General features: G+C 39.8%; 2 protein-coding genes across 2 annotated transcripts; both read right to left on the bottom strand.

The window, feature by feature from the left end:
- Positions 1-547: 547 nt before the first annotated feature.
- Positions 548-4,473, bottom strand: LOC131243818 (uncharacterized). The gene is made up of 3 exons (XM_058243411.1): positions 2,810-4,473; positions 1,202-1,738; positions 548-850 (listed from the first exon to the last, which is right to left on the bottom strand). The coding sequence occupies exons 1-3, from the start codon at positions 3,641-3,643 to the stop codon at positions 749-751; spliced, it is 1,473 nt and encodes a 490-aa protein (XP_058099394.1). The 5' UTR covers positions 3,644-4,473; the 3' UTR covers positions 548-748.
- Positions 4,474-5,758: 1,285 nt separating this feature from the next.
- Positions 5,759-13,388, bottom strand: LOC131243817 (thylakoid lumenal 15 kDa protein 1, chloroplastic). The gene is made up of 8 exons (XM_058243410.1): positions 13,229-13,388; positions 13,015-13,140; positions 9,826-9,921; positions 9,027-9,099; positions 8,708-8,769; positions 8,275-8,356; positions 6,124-6,184; positions 5,759-6,022 (listed from the first exon to the last, which is right to left on the bottom strand). Exons 1-8 carry the CDS (start codon positions 13,358-13,360, stop codon positions 5,971-5,973), a joined length of 684 nt encoding a protein of 227 aa, XP_058099393.1. The 5' UTR covers positions 13,361-13,388; the 3' UTR covers positions 5,759-5,970.
- Positions 13,389-23,560: the final 10,172 nt, after the last annotated feature.

The following is a 23,560-nucleotide window of genomic DNA, read 5'->3' as shown; positions in this document are numbered from 1 at the left end:
GATAACGTGGAAGGTATGTGAAACATCCACCACGGAGAACACCCAGTGCAAAATCAAGTTGATCCAATGGTCATGTGGGCCACATAACAGGAAATAATTGAAAACCGCCATTCATCCCAAAGTAATCTTGTGTGGCCCACATGATGAGTTGATTGCCCTCATTTTCGCGCCGGGTGATCATGATGAGCCGATTTCATGTACGGTAGACGTGATGATTTTATTTTAAGATGCAACTATCATGTTGAACAATGGATATGGCACGTGCAACGCACGCGTGGAGAAATCCAAGTCTTGCAGGCCGGCAGGTTCCAAATAGACGGTTGGTTTGAGTCAATGTATGCCACGTGGACCATTTGTAGGTGCTGCGTATCATACGTCATACGCAGCCGGAGTATCACGTAGCGGACGCGGATTGCGTCCAGCGCTGGCCGGACTCGGTCCAGGCAGGAGCTTTGTAGGTCCAACCGTTATGTATGCGTTTTATCCACGCCGTCCATCCATTTTTTCAGATCATTCCATTATATGATCCAAAAAATGAGGTAGATCCGATGCTCAAGTGGACCACACAGTGGTGATTGAACGCTCACCATTAAAACATTCTTCGGAGCCACAAAAGCCTTAGATCAAGCTGATATTTGTCTTATAACGCCGTCTAGAAACGATGGTTACATTGCTAATTTTCTATGGTAAAAATACACTTAAAGTACCTGATAATTACGATCATGCCACTTGTACACGATAATTACCGTTACCCCACTAATTCATTATCCATGCAAGCCCTAACCGTAACCTCTGTAACGTTCGCATCGGACGAAGGAATGACTTCACAGCATTCCCTTCTTCTTCCAACCTGAAAAAAATACCAAAAAGAAAAAAGAAAAAGAAAGAGAGAGATTAAGATCATCTCCACCGTACATTGTGCCATCATGTAAAAAGTTGTATGGACCATCGACCCCATCTGTACCGTCTGTAGTGCACCCGTTATCAGGACAATCTCCAAGTGGGCCCAACCATGGATGTAGGCCACTGCCCAGAAATCATTTTGTTCAGTACAACAATCTACAATTCTAGTATTGTCTCATCCATGCATTTTCCATGGTGTGGTCTCTCACAGAAGGGCCCACCGTATCAACAGTCCAGATGTGAGTACGCTTGAGATTGCACTGCCTCTCTGGACACAGCTAAGGAAACATACACTCACCCCTTGGAGTTTTGTGGCCGGCGAGAAAACCCGAATCGTCGACACTCCATCAGCTGAGTAGTTCCCACTCAAATCACAAGCTGGGATTTGACGGGCAGATCTCCTAATGTAATTCGTAATGGTTCGACCGTCGCTTGCTACATCAACGGATTTGAAGAAGAAGAAGTGGGCCGCTTCACATGGATCTCTCGATAGAGGCCGCACATTGAACATGAACGGCGGCCTTGCCGAGTTCTTCCATGGCCAAAATGTCTGGAGGGGTCTTTGTAGAATGCTCGGTGGGTGGATTTTTTCATATATCTGTGCTGAATATCCCCATGAGATTGACAAAGACCAGTTGAATCGTTTGTCGTAGCAGATGGTTTGCTGCAGCAGACGGGAAGAGTCGGTGGAAGCAGGTTCCATGATGTGTTTGAGTGATTGGAGACGGTCCATTGAAGGGAAGATGGGGTCCACGAAGTCTATGTGATGTAGGGAAAGGAAGGGAGATTGTGGGTGGGCTGATAATAGACCTGAGATATCGCCATGCAGATCGATCTGTGACAACAAGCAATATTAATGGAGTTTTTCAAATTTGATTTACAAAACATCTATACCGTCTAATCAGTGTCCATGATAATGGATCTCACTGTCTGCCTCTTCGATCAGCATAGACTAAATATTATATTGATCAGGTGTTTATAACCGTCTGATCAGTCGATTTCTTTGGATGAGTGGTTGAAATTATGGGTCAATGAAAATATACCATTAGCCCATCAGAATCCTTGATGGATGTGGGCCATGAGGTGACCAATTGATGGGATGGTGTGGATTTATGACATGACCACTGATTTTGAAAGATCCCAACCCTTTGATTTTTGGCCTATTTCAGATTAATGTGAATTATTTTATTCATAGATTAATATGAATTGTTGCTTTTATTTGTATGCTGCTCTAAAGGTTTAGGATATTCTTACATCAACATTTTGGACATCCGTCATCCATAGTGGGTTCCATCAGATCAACGGCTTGGATCACTTCACCATTGTACCCACTTTGGGATATTAGCCAATAAATTTTTGGTCGAGCTTGGTTCAAGAAATTTTTTGCCCGACCCAGCCCGACACCACCTCATATGTACGTGTTATACCCTACATATATCTCATTCCAACCCATGCATCTTAAATGTGGACCGTTTGTTTCTTGAATGCGGACCATTGGTTTTGTTCCTCTAAATGTCTATTTCTTCGTGCACGTGTGGCCCACTTGACAGATGGATTAAAAACATCCAACTGGGAAATCTAAATTTTGTCATTTTTTGGGCTGGTCTGGATCAGCCCGGGTCCAATCAATTTTTCCAAGGCTTGGGCTACGGACTTCGGCCTCAAGTATGGGGTCTAGACTGGCCCCGGCCAAACCCAGCCCATTGCCACCCTTAGTCGACTCAAATCCCGTTCAGCAGCAGGCGAGTCAGTACTAAAATAAGTGGTGACTCAACCCAACTCAACTGAGTCGTGACTCGACACGGCACGGACGTCTTAAAACCTTACTTCTAGTTGCAACTACGTGATTCAATTTCAAAACAAAGCAATTTGAAATCCATGCATTTGGAGAGATTAAAAAAACTACCTGGTGAAAACCCGGTTCTCTGGTGAGAGAAACTCCAATCTCAGCTATACATGATTGTATGATATGATCACTCCCATACAATGTCTGGTACCTTTTCAAACAATCATCTAAAATCCGCGCCAATGCCTTCACGAGCGGGAAGCTCATTGCATATGCTGCTCCCCCAAACGCCATTTCAAAAGAATGGTCAGTGTTCTGTGAAATGCATTCCGAATTCCCCCCAATATAGAAGTACTTGTTATGATCATACTTCGCAAGAACTTCCACCAAGTTATCTAAAACAAGAACAGTATCGTCATCCACCATCACGTACCACCTCACATTATCCATGTCTGCCCTGAAGCTCTCCAAGACTACGCGGACCATGCGGATCGCGAACGGCATCGCATGCTTCGCGTAGTCGTGGAATCTTGATATGTCTTCAGAGATTCGGAATGGAGGAGAGGAGGATGGCCATGGGTAATCTGGAGCTCTATCTAACCAAACGAACCCGCGGGTTCGGTTCGGACGCCACCATAGATCAACGTAGGGCCCTCTATTTCTCCATGTTTTGATGGACCCCGCGACACCAAATACAATGTGGGTGAGATTGGTGGTGTTTATAGATGGAGTATGGTTATGGGTGTTGCAACTTGTAGGATGTCGTTTAAGGATCAATGAAGAGGACTGTGGGCCAAAAGGGTTGTTAGAAAGGAAGATGAAGAGAAAGTAGAAAACTAAACTAGTTACACCTAATAACTTGCAAAAACACTCTCCAAAGTTTTCATAAAAGGCCCTTAGTTTTTGTGTGATTGACCTGAAATGGTTCACTTCTAGAGACGCTTCTAGTACCATTTTGCTTAAGCTGTAACAACATCACAAAAGATTACACTAAAATGCAACATGCCCATTTGGGATTTTGATGCGTTGGTTCAAGTTGGAGGGGTTTTAGAGAGAGAGAGAGAGAGAGAGAGTATTTTGTTTTGCTATGCTGATTTTTCATGTGACGGAAAGCTACTTTGGGTGATTTGAGGGGTTAGAGAGAGATTGTAGAATTGTTGTGTTTTCGTAAGCTGATTTTTCATGTGATGGAAAGCTACTTTGAGTGATTTGAGGAGAGAGAGAGAGAGAGAGAGAGAGAGAGAGAGATTAATCGAACTTTAGTGTTTTGCTAAGCTGATTTTTCATGTGACGGAAAGGGAGTGATTTTTGGCTTTTTTTTAAGGAATGGTGTTTTGCGTGCTTCAACGTAATATTTGTGTAACTGCAAAAGAACCCAAAAGGGGTGAGAGGGAGAGAGAGAGAGAGGTGTTTGAATGCGAAACAAAGTGCCACAATCTTCTCGAGGGTTTTTTTTTAGATAACCTTGACGAAATTCAGGTTGGCCCACTCATAAATGAGCAACACTTGTTATCTTTTATAACCGTCATTTTTCTTTTTGAACAAGTAATCCACCTTCACGTACCGGTAGCACTTCTCTCACGAATCTCAAAAAAACGAATGAACTGATCATACAGCATATGCTTAAACAAAGGCTAATATGAAACTTTCCTAAAATAGCACTTTCATTGTAAATACAAGCATACCCAACCCAAACTCATAAATTACACTTTTGTACTAAAAAAGACTTTCAACTTGCAAAGGTCAGTCGGGCCACACGAAATAAAACAGTCGGGAGAGAGGTCACCCTTGATTTATTTTTTTTACAGGGCCCATTGTGATTATTATATGAAATCCAATCCAACTATAGGTCTTGGGCCTAAAACTCAGGCTCATCCCTGACTCAGATGTGCCATACAGTCAGGAGAGGTCACCCTTGATTTTTTACAGATCCTAGTGTAATTATTATAAGAAATCCAATCCAACCATTAAATGCCACACCTAAATATAGGTCTTGAGCCCATCCCTGATTCAGATGAACCATACCAAGGAAAATTGTCTGAAGGGCAATCATTGTCTTGTACATGGTTTGTAATCATACGATCCACCTAAATCACGGGGTGATTTTTAGGGCCTTTTCCTAACATGAGGTGATGCACGTAGTGGTCAAGATAGATTTAGTCTCACGGTGGTGCCCACCCAAGTAGCTGACCCATTTGGACCCATTTGCTTGCACACCCATCTAACAGGCTACTAAGAAACCTAATGAAGGCAGTTGATGATAATTATATGGATTAATGAGATAGTTTTTTGAAAGCCTTCTTGAGAAAAGTACCGAAATGTAAATTGGGTATCAGTCAAATAGCTTTTTGTAAAAAAATTCAATCTAAAAATAGCATTTTTGTTATATAAAAATTTAAAAAAAAAAAAAAAAAAAAAATCATTTTAAAAATACCAAAATCATAGTTAACTAGAAATAATAACTTTCCGATGATGTAGGCCTCATTAGTGGCTTTACAACGGCATATATGACGTCTCATATGTTAGGCCGTTGTTGCCTTTCTTGGCCTCCAAAACCTGATTCCTTTAAATCCTGGCCCTCCATGAGTAATCCGTGAGTCCTACATTACATCTGGCGATTGGATCGGCTCAATTATTTTTATTTTTTTTTTATTTTATAGCCAGCGTATTGTTCATGATGAACCCCAAGTGATGAATGGTCCAAATTGCACAAATGTACGAGGAATTACCAATTCCACAGCCCCTAAACGGGTAAGCCAAATGCAGCTTGCTTCAAACGTTTACCCAAATGGGTGAAAGGCAGGTACCCAGGTACTCCTGGAAGCGGATTGGCTAGTGTACCACACACCACCGACGTGGCTGATGTACCCATCACATGAGCCCCCACCATGTGGGCCTTCCTCTGTAAAATTTCAAATAATTAGCCTAGTGATAAAATCGCAGAAAATTAAAACTGCCATGATTTTTAAAATATCACGACGTTACTGCAATAGCATCGTTTGATTAATATTTTAAGAAAATATTGAAAACCTTGCAGTATTTGTCACCAGTGTCAATAGCTCGGCACCATTTCTCATAACTTTTGTAACTTGATATGCAAAATATGGACGGTTATAATTATTACAAGCTCTGGAATTTCAAACAAAATTATCACAATCCGAAAATTCAATCACATATACAACATTGATAAAGAAAAAGATGGCCCACCTTAACTCAAGGCCAAAACTGCAACATACATTTTGGGTCCTGTGATGATGCATGATGGTTGTTTACCCAAGGCTTCAGTTGCAAAGCAACGTCTCCTTTGTTGCATTCCCGGTCGTGGCGTTCACACTGCTTAAACAAGGTTGGCATTGAAGTTACAAACATTGGAATGAAATTTATGACGAAAGAGAATCCACGAAAGAATGAAAATGTGAATTGTAGAATCATACCCATCTGCAATCTTGCAAAGGTATTGACGTTGATCATCTCTCAAGGGCACGTCGGTGAAGTCTAACCACATGCAAAGCCATCAGATGAACTCATTAGTTTCCAACAGAAACACAACTTATGTAAGCCGATTGCTCCTTTCTTGAATCGAAAATGAGTTTTGAGTCTTGACCATAGTTGTAAAAACTGAAAACTTGCATCAACTTGAAGGGCTGTTGAGGCTATGGCCAACAACGACTCGGAAAAAAAAATGGTGAGAAAAGCTAGGACTTGATAATTATTTTTAAATATTAAAAAGGAAATTAAGGTAAGTGGAAAAACAATCCAAGAAAATCTAGAAAAAAAAAAAAAAAAATTTGAAGAAGATTCTATCAAAGCTCAATGAATTCAAGTTATTTGTCAAGTCCAAATTGACTCATTGAGTTTTTAAACTATGGTTACGACTGCTAGCTGAGGCATGATGGAGAAGGATCATACGATCTTCAGCCCAGGTATATGTAGTGTCTGCAGGCTTCAGAGTACACACAAATGGAGCTTTAGATTATCTTTTTATCAGAGCTTTAGATTATCTTTTTATCCAACTCTTGATGTTGTGGGCCCCACGTTAGACAAGGGGGTACCCCAAAAATCCCCCAATGTGACAATCATAATCCTTCAATGGGTAGCTTGCAAATAGACAGCTAAAAACAATACAGCATAGGTCCACACTCAAAAAAAACATATTACGATCTTGGTGGACTCACAAGAGTTTCAACATGAGGTCATTGGTTCGAGTGCCCATTGTGGTTAAATTCCACTGTGGTGTGAGTGTGTCGGGTGCGAGTGCGTGTAAATAAATAAACAAATAAAAAGGACAAAAATCAAAACATATTACGATATTGGAGATTTTTGAGGAATCATTGATCCACAGGCCCATCAATGGCCTGGATCACTGAACCATGGGGCTCCACATGTCAAAACTCAGGACCCAAGATTAATATAATCTCCATGGACAGAAATTTGTATGACTTGTAAGAATGTTGAAATTTACTTACATTTGTCCGAGGAGACAAGACCCTGGAACTCATAACAGGTTCTTGAATCCCAAAGACAGATCTCATAAATTATGACCGATTCATGGATTTCAAACACTGTTCAATGAGAATTTATCACTTGCAGAAGCCCATATTTCCGCTCCATGTCATCCATGTAGGAAAACCGTACTAAAGATGGGTTATACATTTGAGATCCCCTGCCATAGAAACCAGACCAATAGGTCCAATACACTCATTAAGAGGGCACACATCAGCTGCCAATTGATTGAGATGGTGTGACCCACCAACGAGTGGATCAACCTGATTTTTGCCCCAGGCAATCTTTATGGCATGGCCCGTATTTTGCATGGATTTGTTACACACATAACAAGTTGAAGAGGAAGACGGGGCTGTATCTGGAAGGCAGATTCATATGGATGTGATCCTTCTCTTCTTCAATAATCTGTTAGTGGAGGAATAATCATCTAACAACCTAGCTGCAACATATGTAAAAAGCTCAAGCACCAGTAAGGCCATAACAACAATGTAAGAAGATTACAGCCGTGAGACCTCAATTGCAATGCAGACATGAGGTGAATTGTAATGAATACATGGGGTGATGCTGTGGTTTGGATGCAAAAGAATAGATGCAAAGTGACAACAACCCTTCAGGAAGGAGAGAGTTTCACCAACATCCAAAAAAAAATGCAAACTGGAATGTAAATTGATAAAATTGTAAGTTATATTTGGAGGAATGAACCCACCTTATCATGGTTCTAAATATCATCCAAAACGAAGTTGACTCGGCTGAGTCATGAACAACAAAACAAGTCACCGGACTGAAACGAGACCGAAACAGGTGAGTGAAGGAAAGGTGTAGGGTTTTGGCCTCCAAGCAAGTCGCACTCTGAAACCACTATTTAAGACCATGTTCCTTTGAAAGCAGGATTTAGTTTCCCAGTTATTACTGATGCAAATGACTAAAATAGACTAGAATCCCCTGTGGGGCCCACAACATGAGTAAATATAGGCATTGGATTACGTTACCCTAATAGGGTGCATTAGATCCAAAATCCAACCATCGGGATAATAAAATGAAGTTTTCCTACCATAAGCAGCATCTGTTGATGTTTCACATACCTGCACCGGTTATGTTGGCTCCCTTGAAGGACGTGTTGCCCGTAGCTAGTGCACCCTCTAGGTTTGCATTACTCAAATTTGCCTGCAGGGAGGGATTTCACTGCATCAATAAGAATCTAATGCATCAGGGAAATTACAGCATCCTTTTGGATATAGCCGTACTAGTGAGGTCCATGGTTCAGTCATCCAAAACCATTGATTTGATGGGCCCCACCATCCAAGCTCCTTAAAATACTTCACTGAAAATGGGTATGCCAGAATCTTGGAGAATTTTTTTTATTTTTTTTTAAAGAAAAAAAAAAAGGAGTTTCATATGAAATGGGAGTACAACTGCAGATCTAAGTCCAAAAATTGCACGTGGATGGAAATGAAAAGTGTAAGAAATAGTGTTGCAGAAATTACACAGGTTGACTAATGTTGGATAAGGAAGCACCTTTGTTACATTTGCGAGGGATAGATCTGCACCTCTGAGATCAGCATCGGAAAGATCAGCACCTGAGAAGCATGATATGATAATGAGATACTAATTTGGAAATAACAGAGAAAATATGAACTTAGTGGAGTTTAAACAGGATTAATTAGAGAAATGATTTCAGGAAAAATCTAAAGTCGCTATCCTATTAATTGACTTCTCCACCATTTCTTAAATGTGGTTGACTCATCCACTGTAAATGTGCCCCGACTCTTTCCTAGTTTGAGGGGACTTCATGCTCTTAACACTACCTTGACTGAGTAAGATTCTGAAGAGAAACCTGTTAAATCGGCATCGAAGAAGCTAGCACCCAGTAGCTTTGCAGCTTTAAAATTGGCCTGCCGTAGGATCGACTGGAAGAAGAAGAAAGAAATTCAGCAAACAAGCTAAACAGTATTCTAAACATAGGGGAACTATCTGATCCTCAACCAGAGGATATGTATCCTTGGACCAAGGTTTTTTTGTTATGTTGATAATTATAATTTACTATAATTTAAAAAAACAAAAACAGAAAAAGAAGATGTTAAAGGGGCCAAGATCCCCTTGGGCCTTGAATTTGTATAAGTAGGGATCCTGGCCATCTAATCTGTTTACCATTTTTCTCTTGATTGTGGATCTTTGCCGTGTAATTTTTTTTCTTAACCATCCATATGAAGGCCACCAACCAATCTAAGGGTTATGATTGTCCTATCAGGCAGAAATTTGGAGCAATGATAATCCACAGTGGGGTTCATCAGATAAACTGACTATCACCAAACAATAGGCCCCACTTTTACAAACTCGACGCCTGGGGATATTATACCCATCCTCAAGCCGAGGATTACACAGTTCCTTCTATGTGTAAGTTAACTGATAGGTGGGGTCCATCAGATCAACTGTCCATATCACCAAACCAAAGGCCCCACTTGTACAAAATCAAGGCCTTGTGATACTCTAAACATCCATAGGCCAAGCATCATCCAATCCGCCACCTATCTCTAACGGATCATCACTATAATTTGATGCACGGGTTGCTTAGCTACACTGTTATAAGTGTCCAGCAGGACCATCTTGAAGATTCTTTTAGTTCATGAACATACCGTTTTGAAGTCTTGCTTGATAAGAGTCTTCCCACTAAAATCTTTTCCTGTAAGATCCTGTCCCCTTGTAACTCCAGCACCATATGGACCACCTCCCTTCCAAATGGGCGATGTTGATTCAGAAATTCAGAATTTCAAAGTAACAACAGAAGAAACTATTAAAACGGGTTTTGCACAAGAAAGGGCATATTAGAAGTGGAATTGAGAAACATGAATAAAGCCAAAAGGTCCAATGCCCATAGCCACATTGGCATACAAAGGAGTTGTTTGAATTTGGGCAGGAGTTGTGTCCCAACAAGTAGTCAGAGCAACCGTACATGTCCATAGTTTGTCAACCCTCTTCTACACGAGAATGAATGCATTTTTGGACAAGCATTCATGAATATATGACTATTAGACCATGAGTTGGGTGTCTATGGTGGAGAGGTGGGAATACTTGTCGGCAACACATTACAGTTTTGGTACACAAGAGCATCACACTTATTTACGCATATGCATGACATGTTCTAATGTGCCATGCATGCGACCATCCAAGTGCAAGCATCCAAGATGCGCATATGTGCCACCATCAATCAAGCACTAAAAAATGTGGCACATTTGTCAATATGCACATGTAAATGGACCACCAACCAATCCTTAGGGCTTGTTTGGATAGAATGCAAACTGGGGAATGCAACCAGTTTGCAACAACTAGACATTTGCACCTGTTTGGGAAGTAGCGAATGCTGCAGCAAAGTGTTTGCATTTGCTTTTCCCCCCTCAACAAAAGAGTACAACCTTTTTTACAAAAATTCAAATGGAGGGAACAGAGTTTCCTCCAATAATCAGATGTAAAGTTTTAAATGGCAATTTTGAAAGGAAAAAGGTTTCCATTTGTGGAATTGCAAAGGAAAAGGCATTTTTCAGGACTTTTCTTTAGCAAAACAAAGAGGTGCAAATAGTTTCCTTCCACTAGCTCTGATGTCAGTTTCCCTCCTGCTTATGTCATGTTTTTACTTTCCCTTGCATTCGCCTAGTTTACCTTCAATTGAAACAAGCCCATCCAAAATCCATCCTATCCATGTTCCAAGGGTGTTTGCAAACAAGGACTAACTCATCGGTAATAGCATGTCTATGACCAGCTAGCTCTAACAGCATGCGAAGGATTGCTAGTCATGAAAGAGCTTTGCTGGAATCCAAACAAGCCCAAAATATATATTGAGTAACACAAGAATATGAAATGGCTGTTTGGTTTTAAGCTAAAAGAAGAACAATGAGCAGTTTTACTGCATTAACAACTTCACAAATCTTTATATAGAAATGCACGATATCATTATTTTCAAATAGTTCCCTTGTTGACATGCTCCTAAATGTAAATACCTTACGAAAAAAAAAAAAAAATCTTCCTCGGTAATTTCCTTGGTTTCAAAACCTTGTAAGAAGACACCTCTGGTTTTTATTCTTTATAATTTGTAAGGTGTATATAGTTGTCACCAAATAGTAAATATGATCATGTATTTGGGGTAATAATGACAGAAAAAACAGGGGAAAAGAGGCTGGGACCATTCTGAAATCATTCCTTTTTTTATTTTTTGATTTCTTACTATTGTTGCAGATTACCATGGCTCAAATCAATCAATGCGAATTTGATTCCTCAAACTGATAGAGATGAATCTGTTACCAAAACCAAAAATTCCAAAGTTTGAGATGCGGCAAGTCAAGGGATGAGTGTGGGAAGACCGAATCTACCACTAAGGTAATGCAGTCACAAGTACATGATCCGTCCTAATGGCACTTTGGTCTTGTTCATCCAAGATTTTCGCATCAGTAGCCGAACCAGATAAGCTAATATCCTATAAATGATTGTTTCCTAAGGATCTTTATGTATATCCATCTCATCCATCAAGTAAACATGTCGGACACAACTGTTCTGTAACTGAGCTAGTTACTCTCTTGCTCCGGTAGACCTCATTCATTTTGAAGTATGAGGGTGAACACATGTTGAATGCTTGTATATCACACACCCCATGGTAACACGCAACACGTCTGTGCTGAATCCAGACTGCTCATCTGGCAGTCCCACCATGGATGGGCCATAGCACAAAAATCGTTTTGGTTGGGTGATCTTTACCATTCAATTCCATGACTTTTGAGGAAGGCCCCACCATGGATAAGCCATGGCACTATAATCATGTTGGTTGGATGATCTTTACCATTCAATTCCATGACTTTTGAGGAAGGCCCCACCATGGATAAGCCATGGCACTATAATCATGTTGGTTGGATGATCTTTACTGTTCTGTTCCACGAATTTTGAGGAAAAAAGGGACCACTACATTCATCTGAGGAGATCTGGAATACTGCAAATCCACGCTAGATGAGCGGTTTTGAGCATTGATACTATACACGTACCAAGCGCTACCAATTACTTCATGGGCCATGCAATCCACTCCAGCCTTCATGGGCCACTGAATCAAAATCACACCATCACATGATCTTAGCCATCAACACACTAGCCACTCTTTTGTGATCCTTGTCCGCCTTCCAGGGTACCCAGTTAGATGATTAAAATTCTCCCATCACAGTGACTGTGGCTAGGCCAGGATTACCAATCTGGGTCCCACCAGATGGACGGTCCAAATTGATGATCAGCCTTTTCTGTAATAAATATCAGGCCATCCATTTTGCAGGAAACCAATCAGACAGCTGGGATCATCCCATCAGCATTACTTTTGACATGGTGACCCAGGAAGACAGCTGGATCAGATGGACGATCCGGATTGATGATCGGTCAGTCACTCTCCCATTAAACACTTTGATCATCTACTTGAAGTTTGTTGCACTTGCATAATATTTTCCAAAAGACGCGAAAAAGAATCCATGTAGGATAAGGCTTGGATGATGATGGTAAAATGCAAAAAGAGAAAATATTTGATACTCTGTATAGTGTGATGGATGATACACAGCCACATAGAACTTGCATATGTGATGCACAAGTAATTCAAATAAAACTATTCAAATTATGGGTCGTGGTTTAGATGTATCATGAACCAAAAAGTATGCTTATGGGCATTTATTGGACAGTTAAAAAGTGAGAAGTATCTGATATTATCGAGAAAATATCGTTTCGTTAATTTATCGCGAGAATATCGCGATATTTTTCACATTGCTGCGGACTATCAATTTGAAGGAGGAAGAAAGATGGTGTACCTTAAATGCGACCGCGGGATCACCGAAGAAGAGAGATGCGCCGATGAGCGCGAGAACGCCTGCCCGAGCGACGGATTGTCCTAAAGAAGGGAAGAGACTCGCGGGAGCTTCTAGCTTCTGTAGTCCCTACCAAAATACAAGAGAAATTCAAATGAAATGAGTGGGATATTATAAATAGAGAAGTGGAAGGAGAAGAAGGGGGGTGATGGATTACGGGTAGGTGATCCCTGTGCGCAAGATAGCCTGGAGGAAGGAAAGAAGGCGGTGTCGTGCGCCGGGATTTGAAGGGGTGAGGCGGTTTGGGCGTAGGTTTAGAAGAGAGGGGAGACAGATTGAGTGTGGCCATGGACGGAAAAGACGTCGGTTTTTTGCCTTATCCGGATTTGAATGCGAGCTTCGCGTTTGGATGGGGTGGGTCCTACTGCCGCTCTTTGATTAGATGCTCTGATTATGACTATCCATGCACATGCGGATAGGTTTTTCATACGTGGCATAAAAATCAGATCAATCTAAACCGTCCAAATCATGGTAATCAATCTAAAGTATATGAAATAATTAATATAAGATTATGATATGATCCTTTAGCCTGGTTAATGGATGCTTGTCTGTCAGATTGATGTCATTGAATATTAATATAGTTTAGCTATCTATAACCTTCCATTTGATGGCCACCCAACCGAGAAATTAGTATCGTCCATTAATTTTAGCAACTAGGTTTTATGTCCCATACACATCCGCCTGCGTATCAGATAACCTTCTATGAAACGCACAGTGCGATTATGGAGGCCGTTTGGCTAGTGGACCCCAAGATGTATCTGTGGGCCCCACCATGATGATATATTTTATCCAAGCCGTCCATCCATTTTTTCAACTCATTTTAGGGAATGAACTCTAAAATGAGGCACATCCAAATCTCAGGTGAATGACGAAACAGGAAAACAGTTTTGACTAAATGCCCACCATTAAAAACTTCCTAGGTCCCACTGTAATTTTTATTTGCCACCAAACCTATTGATATGTTCACACAAACCTGGATGAAGTGAAAACATAAATATCAGCTTGGTCCAAAACTTCCGTGGCCCCCAAGAAGTTTTCAATGGTAAGCATTCAATTCCAACTGTTTCCCTTGGTGTGGTCCACCAGAGATTTTAATCTATCTCATTTTTGGTATCATGCCCTAAAATGATCTGGAAAAATGTTTGGACGACATGGATAAAACACATACATCATGATAGGGCCCACAGAGCTTTGACACCAAACCACGTCGGCACATAATGCTCATCTCCCGGCTTACTTGAGAGGGAGGGTCCATCAGGCCCAGGATAGGTAGGCCCATCAGAACATGTCTAGAAACCGTTCTTGTGTGGATGGAAAGGTCTGCTGTATTGCGTCCTCCACCGGTAGATTGGCCCCATTTAAAAAAAAAAACCTTCCGGTCCAAAATATCATGTGGCTGAAATTTAATTTCTCCATTGTCAGCTTTAGCAGGCAAACTGCTCTTAGTTGTGATACATTCTACCAGCTTCAATTTCAGTACATGGAAGGGCGACGTATCTTGGATCCAATGGGGAGTTTCAGCTCGTATGCTACTAGAGAATGAGTTGAATCACATTGTGAGGCCCACCCCATAAAAGCCCACAGATAGCTTGTAGTACAAGGATTTTTTCAAAAAAAAATTGATAATAATAAAAGGTGATTTCTTGGAAAGAACTTTAGAGAAAATGGATTCAATATCTAAATTACTGCTCTTTAAAGATGTTAGGCGGTTAGGATTTTAAAGGGAAGGAGTCAAAATTCTCAAAAAAATGTCATCTTGAAATCTTCTCCAGTTTATGATATAAGAAATTAAAATCTCTCCTCTCTTACTCCAAGCGCACATGTGGCTAGAGCTGTATAAGAGTCCAACCTAGGCTAGCTTGGGCCAGCTTGGCTCGGCTTGGCTCGGCTAGCAGGCTATCTTAGCTTGAACTCAGCTCAGCAGGGTCCTTGAGCTTGATTGGCCACCTCAGCTTAGCTTGGTCAACAACTGGGCCAACTCAAGCCAAGTTTAGATTTTGGTGCTATAATTTTTAATATATATAATATATATTATATATTATAATATATAGTTTATTTAAATATATAAATATATACAAAATATTTATCTTATATGAACCCGATCCAAGTTGAATTGATTTGAAACGAGTTAAGTTTTGAGCCTAGTCAAATTAAGTTTAGTTTAGATCAGAAATTGGCTCAAAAAAATTTTGAATTCAAAAAATTAACTCAAACCTAGTATAGGGCTGAATTGAGGCAAGCTTTTTCGAGTGAGCAGAGCTAACTTGGTTCGTGTACATACACTTAGGCCGTGTTTGTTAACGCTGAATTTTTGCACTTAACGCCGAATGGGGAAATTTTTCCGTGTTTAGTCATGTTTGTTAATGCGCTGTTAACGCGGAACACGGAAAGTGCTAAGTGGTTTTTCACTGAATTCTTTCCATGATGAGAGTCTGGCTTAATGGTGAACGCAGAATGCGCTCTATGATTTTTCATTAAACAAAAATTTTTTGTTTCTTAAAGTACCCCTTTCAAGTTACTACGGCAATTTTTTCTTTTAAATTGTTTGCGCAATACAAAATCAACCTTTAACCTATGAAACTTTTTTATGCCCAACCATGATTTATGTGTTTGATCGACACCATCCATCAACTTTTTTAGATAATTTAATGTGTGATCCAATAAAAGAAGCAGGTCTAATGATTAATTGGACCATAAGGTGGGGATCGAACGTCTACGTTAAAAACTTCTTGAGAGCTGGAGAAGTTTCAAATCAAGCTGACATTTGTGTTTTCACTTCATCCACATCTACATGACCTAATGAATAGGTTGGATGGTCAAAAAACATCACAGTGGCCCTTAGAAAGGTTTCAACGATGGATGTCATTATCACTGTAGCATCCTTTGGTGTGGCTCACTCAAGCTGTGGACCTGCTTCATCTTTCATATCATATATTAAAATAATATACGAAAAATAATAAATGGCTTAGATAAAACACTTACATCATGGTGGGCCCTACAAATCTCTACAGATTAGGGATGCGGATTGGCTGGTGTATTGACGTCAGTGGGTCTCAATAGGCCAAGTTTTTTGCCGCACGCTCTGTCACGGTGGGACTCAATAGACCGTAAAAAATACTTCTTTTTCGCAATGGTTTGGACGTGAGGGTATCAATCCAAATGTCATGGGTTGTTCATCTAGTGGCCCACACCTTTATATGACTTGGGCTAAAAAATCCAGCTCTTTTGGGTCCGGCATCTGGCCAAACAAGTTGGAAAAAATGGACGGTTTAAAATGATTGACCAGCATTCCACGTTCAATGTAAAAGTGCACCTAATGAATGTCCCGGATATTGATCACACGTGTTACTTTCGCAAGTGCAAGGAGAGTTACGGATGCTACTCATCAGGTGGGCCCCACTTGTACTTTTACCTGTATCTATGGTCAAATCTTCCTAACATTCCATTTATTATACATGGAGAGTACACTTTACTGGACGGCCCTAATTTTGTTGAAGGACCCATACATAGTATGGCCTACCTAATGAACGGCCTTGATCTCGATCACCTAAGGATAATATAGCGGTAGGCTAGTAACCAATTCACAGTATAAGTATGACATACACGTAAACCACTATGGGCCATTCAAACCATAGGTCAGATTGTGGACATTGCATGGAATGGCTAGATGATTATAACCATTTGATTTCACCGTTGAATTTTAACGGTGTTCGATTTACTTTTAATGGTTCATTTTTGGCCTCATATCCTAAAATGAACTAAAAAAATGGATGGACGGAGAGGATTTCACTTCATCTCAGTCAAAATGACCTTTTAAACAATTTGGATGGAATTTAAATATCAAGGTGGAGTGTAGGAATGTTTCAACGATATGCATTCTGAGAATTGAACATGAACTAAAACTGACCTTATAAACAGTTATTTTAGAACATGGGATTAAAACTGAGGTGGATCTGATAATCAAGTGAGACCAAAACATAAGGATTGAACATCCTGATTTGAAATATTCCTGGGGCAACATAAGGAATTTATCTATTTTTTTTTATGAATGATGATATTTTATCTGTTTTTTTAGAAATAATGATATTTTAATTTTCTCTAAGTACTTCAGTTTATTTGAATTAAATAGAATAATTTTATTCTCATTTAATAAAAAATAAATTCTTTATAATGTAAAACATTTTCAAATAGGAGATAGGGGCAAATGCGTCAAATTAATGTATTTCAGACATTTCAGATGTTTATTAACAAATAGGTTATTTCAAATTTAGTACCTAATTTTCAGACTTCATCCATAATTACCAAACAAGTTTTTTGACTTCAGCTTTCAGATGCAGGCTTCAGATTTCAGATTCAACCTTTAGATTTCAGATTTAACAAACGGGGCCTTAGACACATGACATAAGTTATCTCATTCTAAACCAACTAAAGTGTGGACCCCACTTCTACTAGATATCTACAATCCCAACATCATATAAGCTATGTTACGAATTTTGAGATATTTTAATTAGTTGTGTTGAAGGCTTAACCATTAGAAAATTCTTGAGGTGCAATTTAATGTTTCTTTTAGTGTTTATTTGACATCCAATTTCTTTACGAAGTCACATAAGCCTAGATGAAGGGAAAACCAAAAGCAAATAAATATCAGCTTGATCCAAAACTTTCGTGGCCCAATAACAGTCAACCACCACTTTTCGTATGAGATGGTTCACCTGATATTTGGATCCGCTTCATTTTTCAGATAATGCCTTAAAATAATTTGAAAAAAAACTAATGTACAGTGTGGATAAAAAAATACATACATCAAAGGGACCCACAGTAAGGCCCCCACGGTCTTGGGTGAATCCAGGGTCTCACCTAATCTGCTCCCATCCAAACGGCGTCCATTTTTACTGGCCCACGGAATCCGGTTCCTACCGACCGTACAATTTTTACAAAAAGATGGTACTGTCCGTCGTAACCTAAAATACTCCTAAAAGTGATCCACTGGGTGAATGGCTAGAATGGTCTTGTCAAAACAACATTTCAATCAGCAATCAATCGATGGTGTAGATTGATAAGCTGTCAATATCTGATCGTGTATGCCACAAAAAGCAGACCCTACCCTGATTTGGTTCCTGGCTAAGCTTGTCAAGGGATTCTTTGTTCGCCCATTAACCATTAAAAAGAATGAGAGAATGTTTCAAGTTCATTGAACTCCAAAGATGCCCTTTACCATTTCAGTGATCAAATGTGGCCCACTTTACCTTCAACATCAACCGTTAGAAATATGGGACCTACAAGCTTAACACAACAGAAGAAAGGTTGATGGTTCATGGAAACTATTTAGTCCACTCGGTTTGATGATCTAGACCATTGGTCTGCTGGACCTTACTATGGATGGTTGACCATGCATGCATGAACACTTGCATGTAGTCATAAACCCCCTTGTTTAGGCCATGTAAAGAAAATAGCAGAGCTCTAGCTGATGAATGGCCCATGGAAGTGTCAACAATTGAAACCTTCCTATGGCCCAAAGCGATCTTTATATACCATCAAAGTTCTTCATAAAGTGATTCCTGGCAGGATGTCATGAAATCACATATATCATTTTAATTCAAAGCTTCTATCGACCCAAATAATATTTCTAATTTCTACCGGGCGTTTAGTCCCCACCATTTCTGAAGCGTGGCCATCTTGAGTTTTTGATCTGCCTCATTTCTTAGATCACATACTAATTGAATGCATGGCGCATAGACACCCAGTGGGTCCCATAGATCTTTAGGTTAGGTCGGCTCCATGTAAAAAGGGTTGCATGCAACTCATATTGGATCTTGTCTTTCTGCAAAAGTATGAATTACTTATGATGAAAGGTCAGGTGTACTTTATTTTATATTTATTCTGGAACAATAAAAAAGTATCATGTGCACATATTAGATTTGAAATCCATAATAATAAAAAGTATAAAACTAATATTTTTCATATTTTGATGACTATGGCTGAATTAAACATCTACCATCATTTGCTTTGAGAAGGTCTATTTGATTCTACTTAAAGATAAATATTCCCTTCCATTCTATGCCACCTGTAAATCATTTCTAATCAAAATCACCGTGCAGCAATGACTGTTACTTGTATGGGTCCATTTTAGGTGGCTGGGATGGGACCTATTTAAAACCGAGGTCAGGTCCACTTAATAACTATGACGACTTTTGGCCCAGACCCACTGGATCCATGAATCCAAATGTTAGACCCAGACCCCTTATCTGTCAGGTCAGATCCAATTAGACATACGATCGACCGACCCATTTGCCCCATCTACAAAGAAAAAGTTGATCCCAGTAAAGGGTCGTTGGGATGGCCAGGATCGTCTGACAGGTGTGATTTTTTTTTATTTTTTTTATTTTTTTTTTATGTAGCATCCATCTGAAACGCCCACTGACATGATCGCTCGTCAAGAAACAATGCATGCCAACCCACTTAATCCATCCCACGGTTAAGATGATGCACCATGAAAATGGAATTATTAGTGCCAACATGGAGTATCTGGACCATTCAAATCAAAAGGATGCTCATCAGTGTAAAAGATCAACGGTCAGCATTGTTCCAATGGATCCAATTAGCTCACGGCCCTGGCCAAAACCTAATTGCAAGCAGAAAGCATGATCGGCCGTCCAAAAGCGCGTGTTTGAGAAGCTTGTATCGCGGGGCCCTGCTATATTTAGTACCCAATCCGCGCCCTCAGGTCAATGGCCTGAACAAAATCAATGTACAAACGATCTCTTATAGGGCCTCTATATTTTGGGAAAGGATTAGGTGAGAACCCGGCCTCACCCAGGACGGTGCGGTCCTTACCATGGAGCCCACCTTGATGTATGCGTTCTGTACCCACTCCATCCATCCATTTTTTCATATCATTTTAGGGTATTATCCCAAAAATGAAGCACATACAATTATCAAGTGGAACATAACATAGGAAAAAGTGGTGATTGAATGCTCGCCGTTAAAAACTTCTTATGGCATATCTTAATGTTTTCCTAGTGTTTATTTGCCATCCAATCTGTTGATGAGATTAAATAAGCCTGGCTGAAGACAAAAGAAAAAACATCAGCTTGATCCAGAGCTTCTGTGTCTCATTAATGGTCAATCACCACTGTTTCCTCCACATGATAATGGGGTCTGCTTCATTTTTGCTATAATTCCCATGGGAAAACAGACGGACGGCATGGATACAGAATACATATGTCAAGGTGGGCCCACAATAAGGGCCGCACCGTCTCACCTAATCCGCTCTCTTATAAATTTATAACATGGTGTAACGTAATGTCATGAAATATAATATGGGAAAGCTTAGCAACCACCCAAATGCTTTTAAGTGACATATGATATGACCATTCATCAAGTCAAGCGGTTCATTTATTTCCAAGGGATGCATGGGCCATCATTTACAACCATCCAATTTTTAGAAGCCATAGATCAGATGGCTAGCATCATTAGACCAAAATACTTATTCGTAACCATGAACGATTCATTTTTTGACATACCAAATAGACGGTGATGATTGGAATGATTCTATTTCTCTGTTCAATCTTGACCATCCATTTTTCATGCTACTGATCAAGTGGTCAGGATCATTGGATTAGCATAATTTCACCATGGCTTGTACAAATGAGGAACAGCCCACATCAATGTTATGTCATGCCACATGTCACATGAAAGCTTTAGCGACGTGAAAGTTGGTGCGTAACACACACACATACATGGGAAACGGTTCCATACGGTCAAGCTCATGGGAACTCCCCTGAAGTCGAGCTGTGTGGGCCCTATGATAATGTATGTCAAACATCAACACCGTGCATTTGATGGGTACCCTTTAAATTATGGGATATCCCAAAAATCAGCCGTATACGGAACTCAAGTGGGCCATACCATCTAAAATCATGTGAAAACATGCCTAAAATATATAAAAGCACTTGGTGGGGCCCACCTAAAATTTGGATGCGTCTGAAACTTGGTCTAACCCCTCATCCAATTGGGACACACATAATGGATGGGCTGGATTTGTGAACCACATCTCAGTGGGCCCAAAAAATGATTATGAATATTTTAATGGAGAGTAACTCCTCTCAACTTTTGAAAGTGGCATGGCCCACGAAAGTCACGGATTGACTTGATTTTTAAGCCCTAGGCCCACTATGGAATAGTGCTTCTATCTGATTGGGTAGATGTTCGACATACATCATGGTAGTGCTCATACAGCTCGATCTAATGGGAAGTTCCATGAGCTCGACTTCATAGAACCTTTACATATATATATATATATATATAATATGACAAAGTTGATTGGGCCCACCAACAAGCTATATAGAATTCCACATTCTATGAATGCCTCCTTTGCACATAAAGTAAAAAATCTAAGGTGACTAGTACGACCGAAGGAGAGAAAAAAAAAAAAAACAAGTGTTGATTGTCTTCCCTTTCCTACAAAAAGTGGTTGGTTTTAATTTCATGTTAATTCATGTATATTTAGAAGTAAATCTAATTCAATTTGTTTCCGTTCCATGATGCACAAATATTTTCACTTGATTTGTTGGATGGCATATATTCTTGATACTTACCATTTGAAAATGGCTTACACCTTACATAATGGTGCTCAGTGGGCACATGTCCCACAAATTACCTTTTAAATCCCTTCGTAGAAATCATTTCCGCATTCTTCTATTATATCATGCAAAGAGGACATTAGTTATTGCTCATTTATGCGTACCAACATAACTAGTACTTGTGCAATATCTAAGACTATATCATTTTCCATAAAATCAGAGCGTTTCACTCCCAAGTAGGTCAAATGACAAATAGTTTGATAGAATAAAATTGTCATTCTAGAAATTGTCTATTTAGTACATTATGGCCTGCCTAAGGAGTCAAATGGCCTAGGTCTTTAGTAGAAAATTTTGATAAATGCTGGCCACGCACACAAAACTATTCCATAGGGGGCACATGTGCTTGCATGTAGATGGACATGGCACTACAACCATTTGGGTTTAAGAAAACTCCATACTATTTAAGCCATTTATTTCAAAATTCATATATCATCAGCTATTAGTTCGAATCTAAGGTCAAGATCATATTTGCTATCCCTAAAATTTCTTGTGTCACAGGTGATAAAGAGTGGGGAGAAAAAAATGATTGTATCAATACAAATGTCATTTGTGTAGTTTAATAAAGTGAACGTAAGTAAAATGGAATTTCCTCATTTAGCATTCTTGGCAAGGGTCCATTTGGGTAGGGAATCTTACATTTTTTTTTTTTAACACATGCACACACACCGCCACACACTCACGCCTAGTGGAATTTCACCACCTATGAGTACTCGAACCCTTGATGGTAATTAACTAAGCACAATGCTGGTTTTGGCCAGTCCATCATGCTGTTCATGTCAATTAATTTGGCCACACTAAAGTAGTGTTTTACTCCCTATCAATAGGATCCCACGCATATAAAGTTTTTTTCTCTCTTTTCCTAAAACTTCAGTAATTGCAGGGGAAAATGCCAATTTACTATTGCGAATCAGACATGGAAGGTGTGGGGCTACTAGAATTAGAATTAGGCTTAACTCCAATTTAGTAGGATCCCCCCATCAAAAGGGAACCTAAGGTCTAGGCTCCAAATTGTAATTATGCTACTTTCAAGTTGGACTTCAAAAGAAGTATAGCTGTACTTTGATGTGTGTAACTTCGTCTCAACATGCCCCAGCCCAAGCCCCACTTGGTTTTGGTCAGGTTTAGGTTCAGGCTCAAAGCCTATAGGGTGGACTCTGGCCTGAAACGTTGACTCAAGAACTACGTAGGTCGGATTTAGGTTTTCATTCGCCCCAAGGCCTAAAAAACCCATACCCAACTTCAGCTAACATTTTTTTTTTACATACCCACATACTTGAACCTATGATCTCAATGTTAAAATGCAATTTATCTACTACTAAGCCATAGAATCAGACCGAGCTTCGACTCAGTTAAGATTGGTTGTCCTATTTCTTTCATGGTTTCAAGAATCAAAATAATTTTTATTGTCGAGCTCAGCTCAGACTTAATCAAACCGATGTGTTTCAACACTCAAGTCACACGTTTTCGCAATTTTTTCCATCCTTATGTGTAAATAACCCAATACGAGTTCACAATCAATAGCATCTTCACTATTTCAAATAACGGTGAGCCAAAGAACATGCCAGGCCTGATCTCAGTCTTCGGCTGGGATTGGACTTGGACATGTTTTCTCCTTTGGACTAGCAGCGCTAATTCCCACTCCATACTGAGAATTAGGGCTTGTTTGGCCTGCTATATTAGGTGGGATTAAGGTGGATGGAATTGCATAAGTTACAGTAAATTCATGTATAAGGTATTTTTCATGGATGATTTATCCCATGTTTTCTATCGTGTTTGGAATGTATGCATTGAAAGTAAATCCTAAATCTTAAGATATACTTTCAATTTGCATTTGGATTGAACATGGA

Source organism: Magnolia sinica, chromosome 4, assembly GCF_029962835.1.
Source record: "Magnolia sinica isolate HGM2019 chromosome 4, MsV1, whole genome shotgun sequence".
Taxonomy (NCBI): domain Eukaryota; kingdom Viridiplantae; phylum Streptophyta; class Magnoliopsida; order Magnoliales; family Magnoliaceae; genus Magnolia; species Magnolia sinica.
This window is presented reverse-complemented; position numbering and strand designations above follow the sequence as displayed.

Bases quoted from the DNA above. Each gene is read 5' to 3' on its own strand.
- LOC131243818 (XM_058243411.1), bottom strand. From the start codon at position 3,643: ATGGTACTAGAAGCGTCTCTAGAAGTGAACCATTTCAGGTCAATCACA. The intron at 1,739-2,809 runs GTAGTTTTTTTA...TTGTTGTCACAG, and splicing joins GAGAACCGGGTTTTCACCAG to ATCGATCTGCATGGCGATAT. The intron at 851-1,201 runs GTGAGTGTATGT...TATTTTTTTCAG, and splicing joins CGGCCACAAAACTCCAAGGG to GTTGGAAGAAGAAGGGAATG.
- LOC131243817 (XM_058243410.1), bottom strand. From the start codon at position 13,360: ATGGCCACACTCAATCTGTCTCCCCTCTCTTCTAAACCTACGCCCAAA. The intron at 8,357-8,707 runs GTGCTTCCTTAT...CCCTCCCTGCAG, and splicing joins CCCTCGCAAATGTAACAAAG to GCAAATTTGAGTAATGCAAA. The intron at 6,185-8,274 runs GTATGTGAAACA...GCATGTGGTTAG, and splicing joins AGCCAACATAACCGGTGCAG to ACTTCACCGACGTGCCCTTG.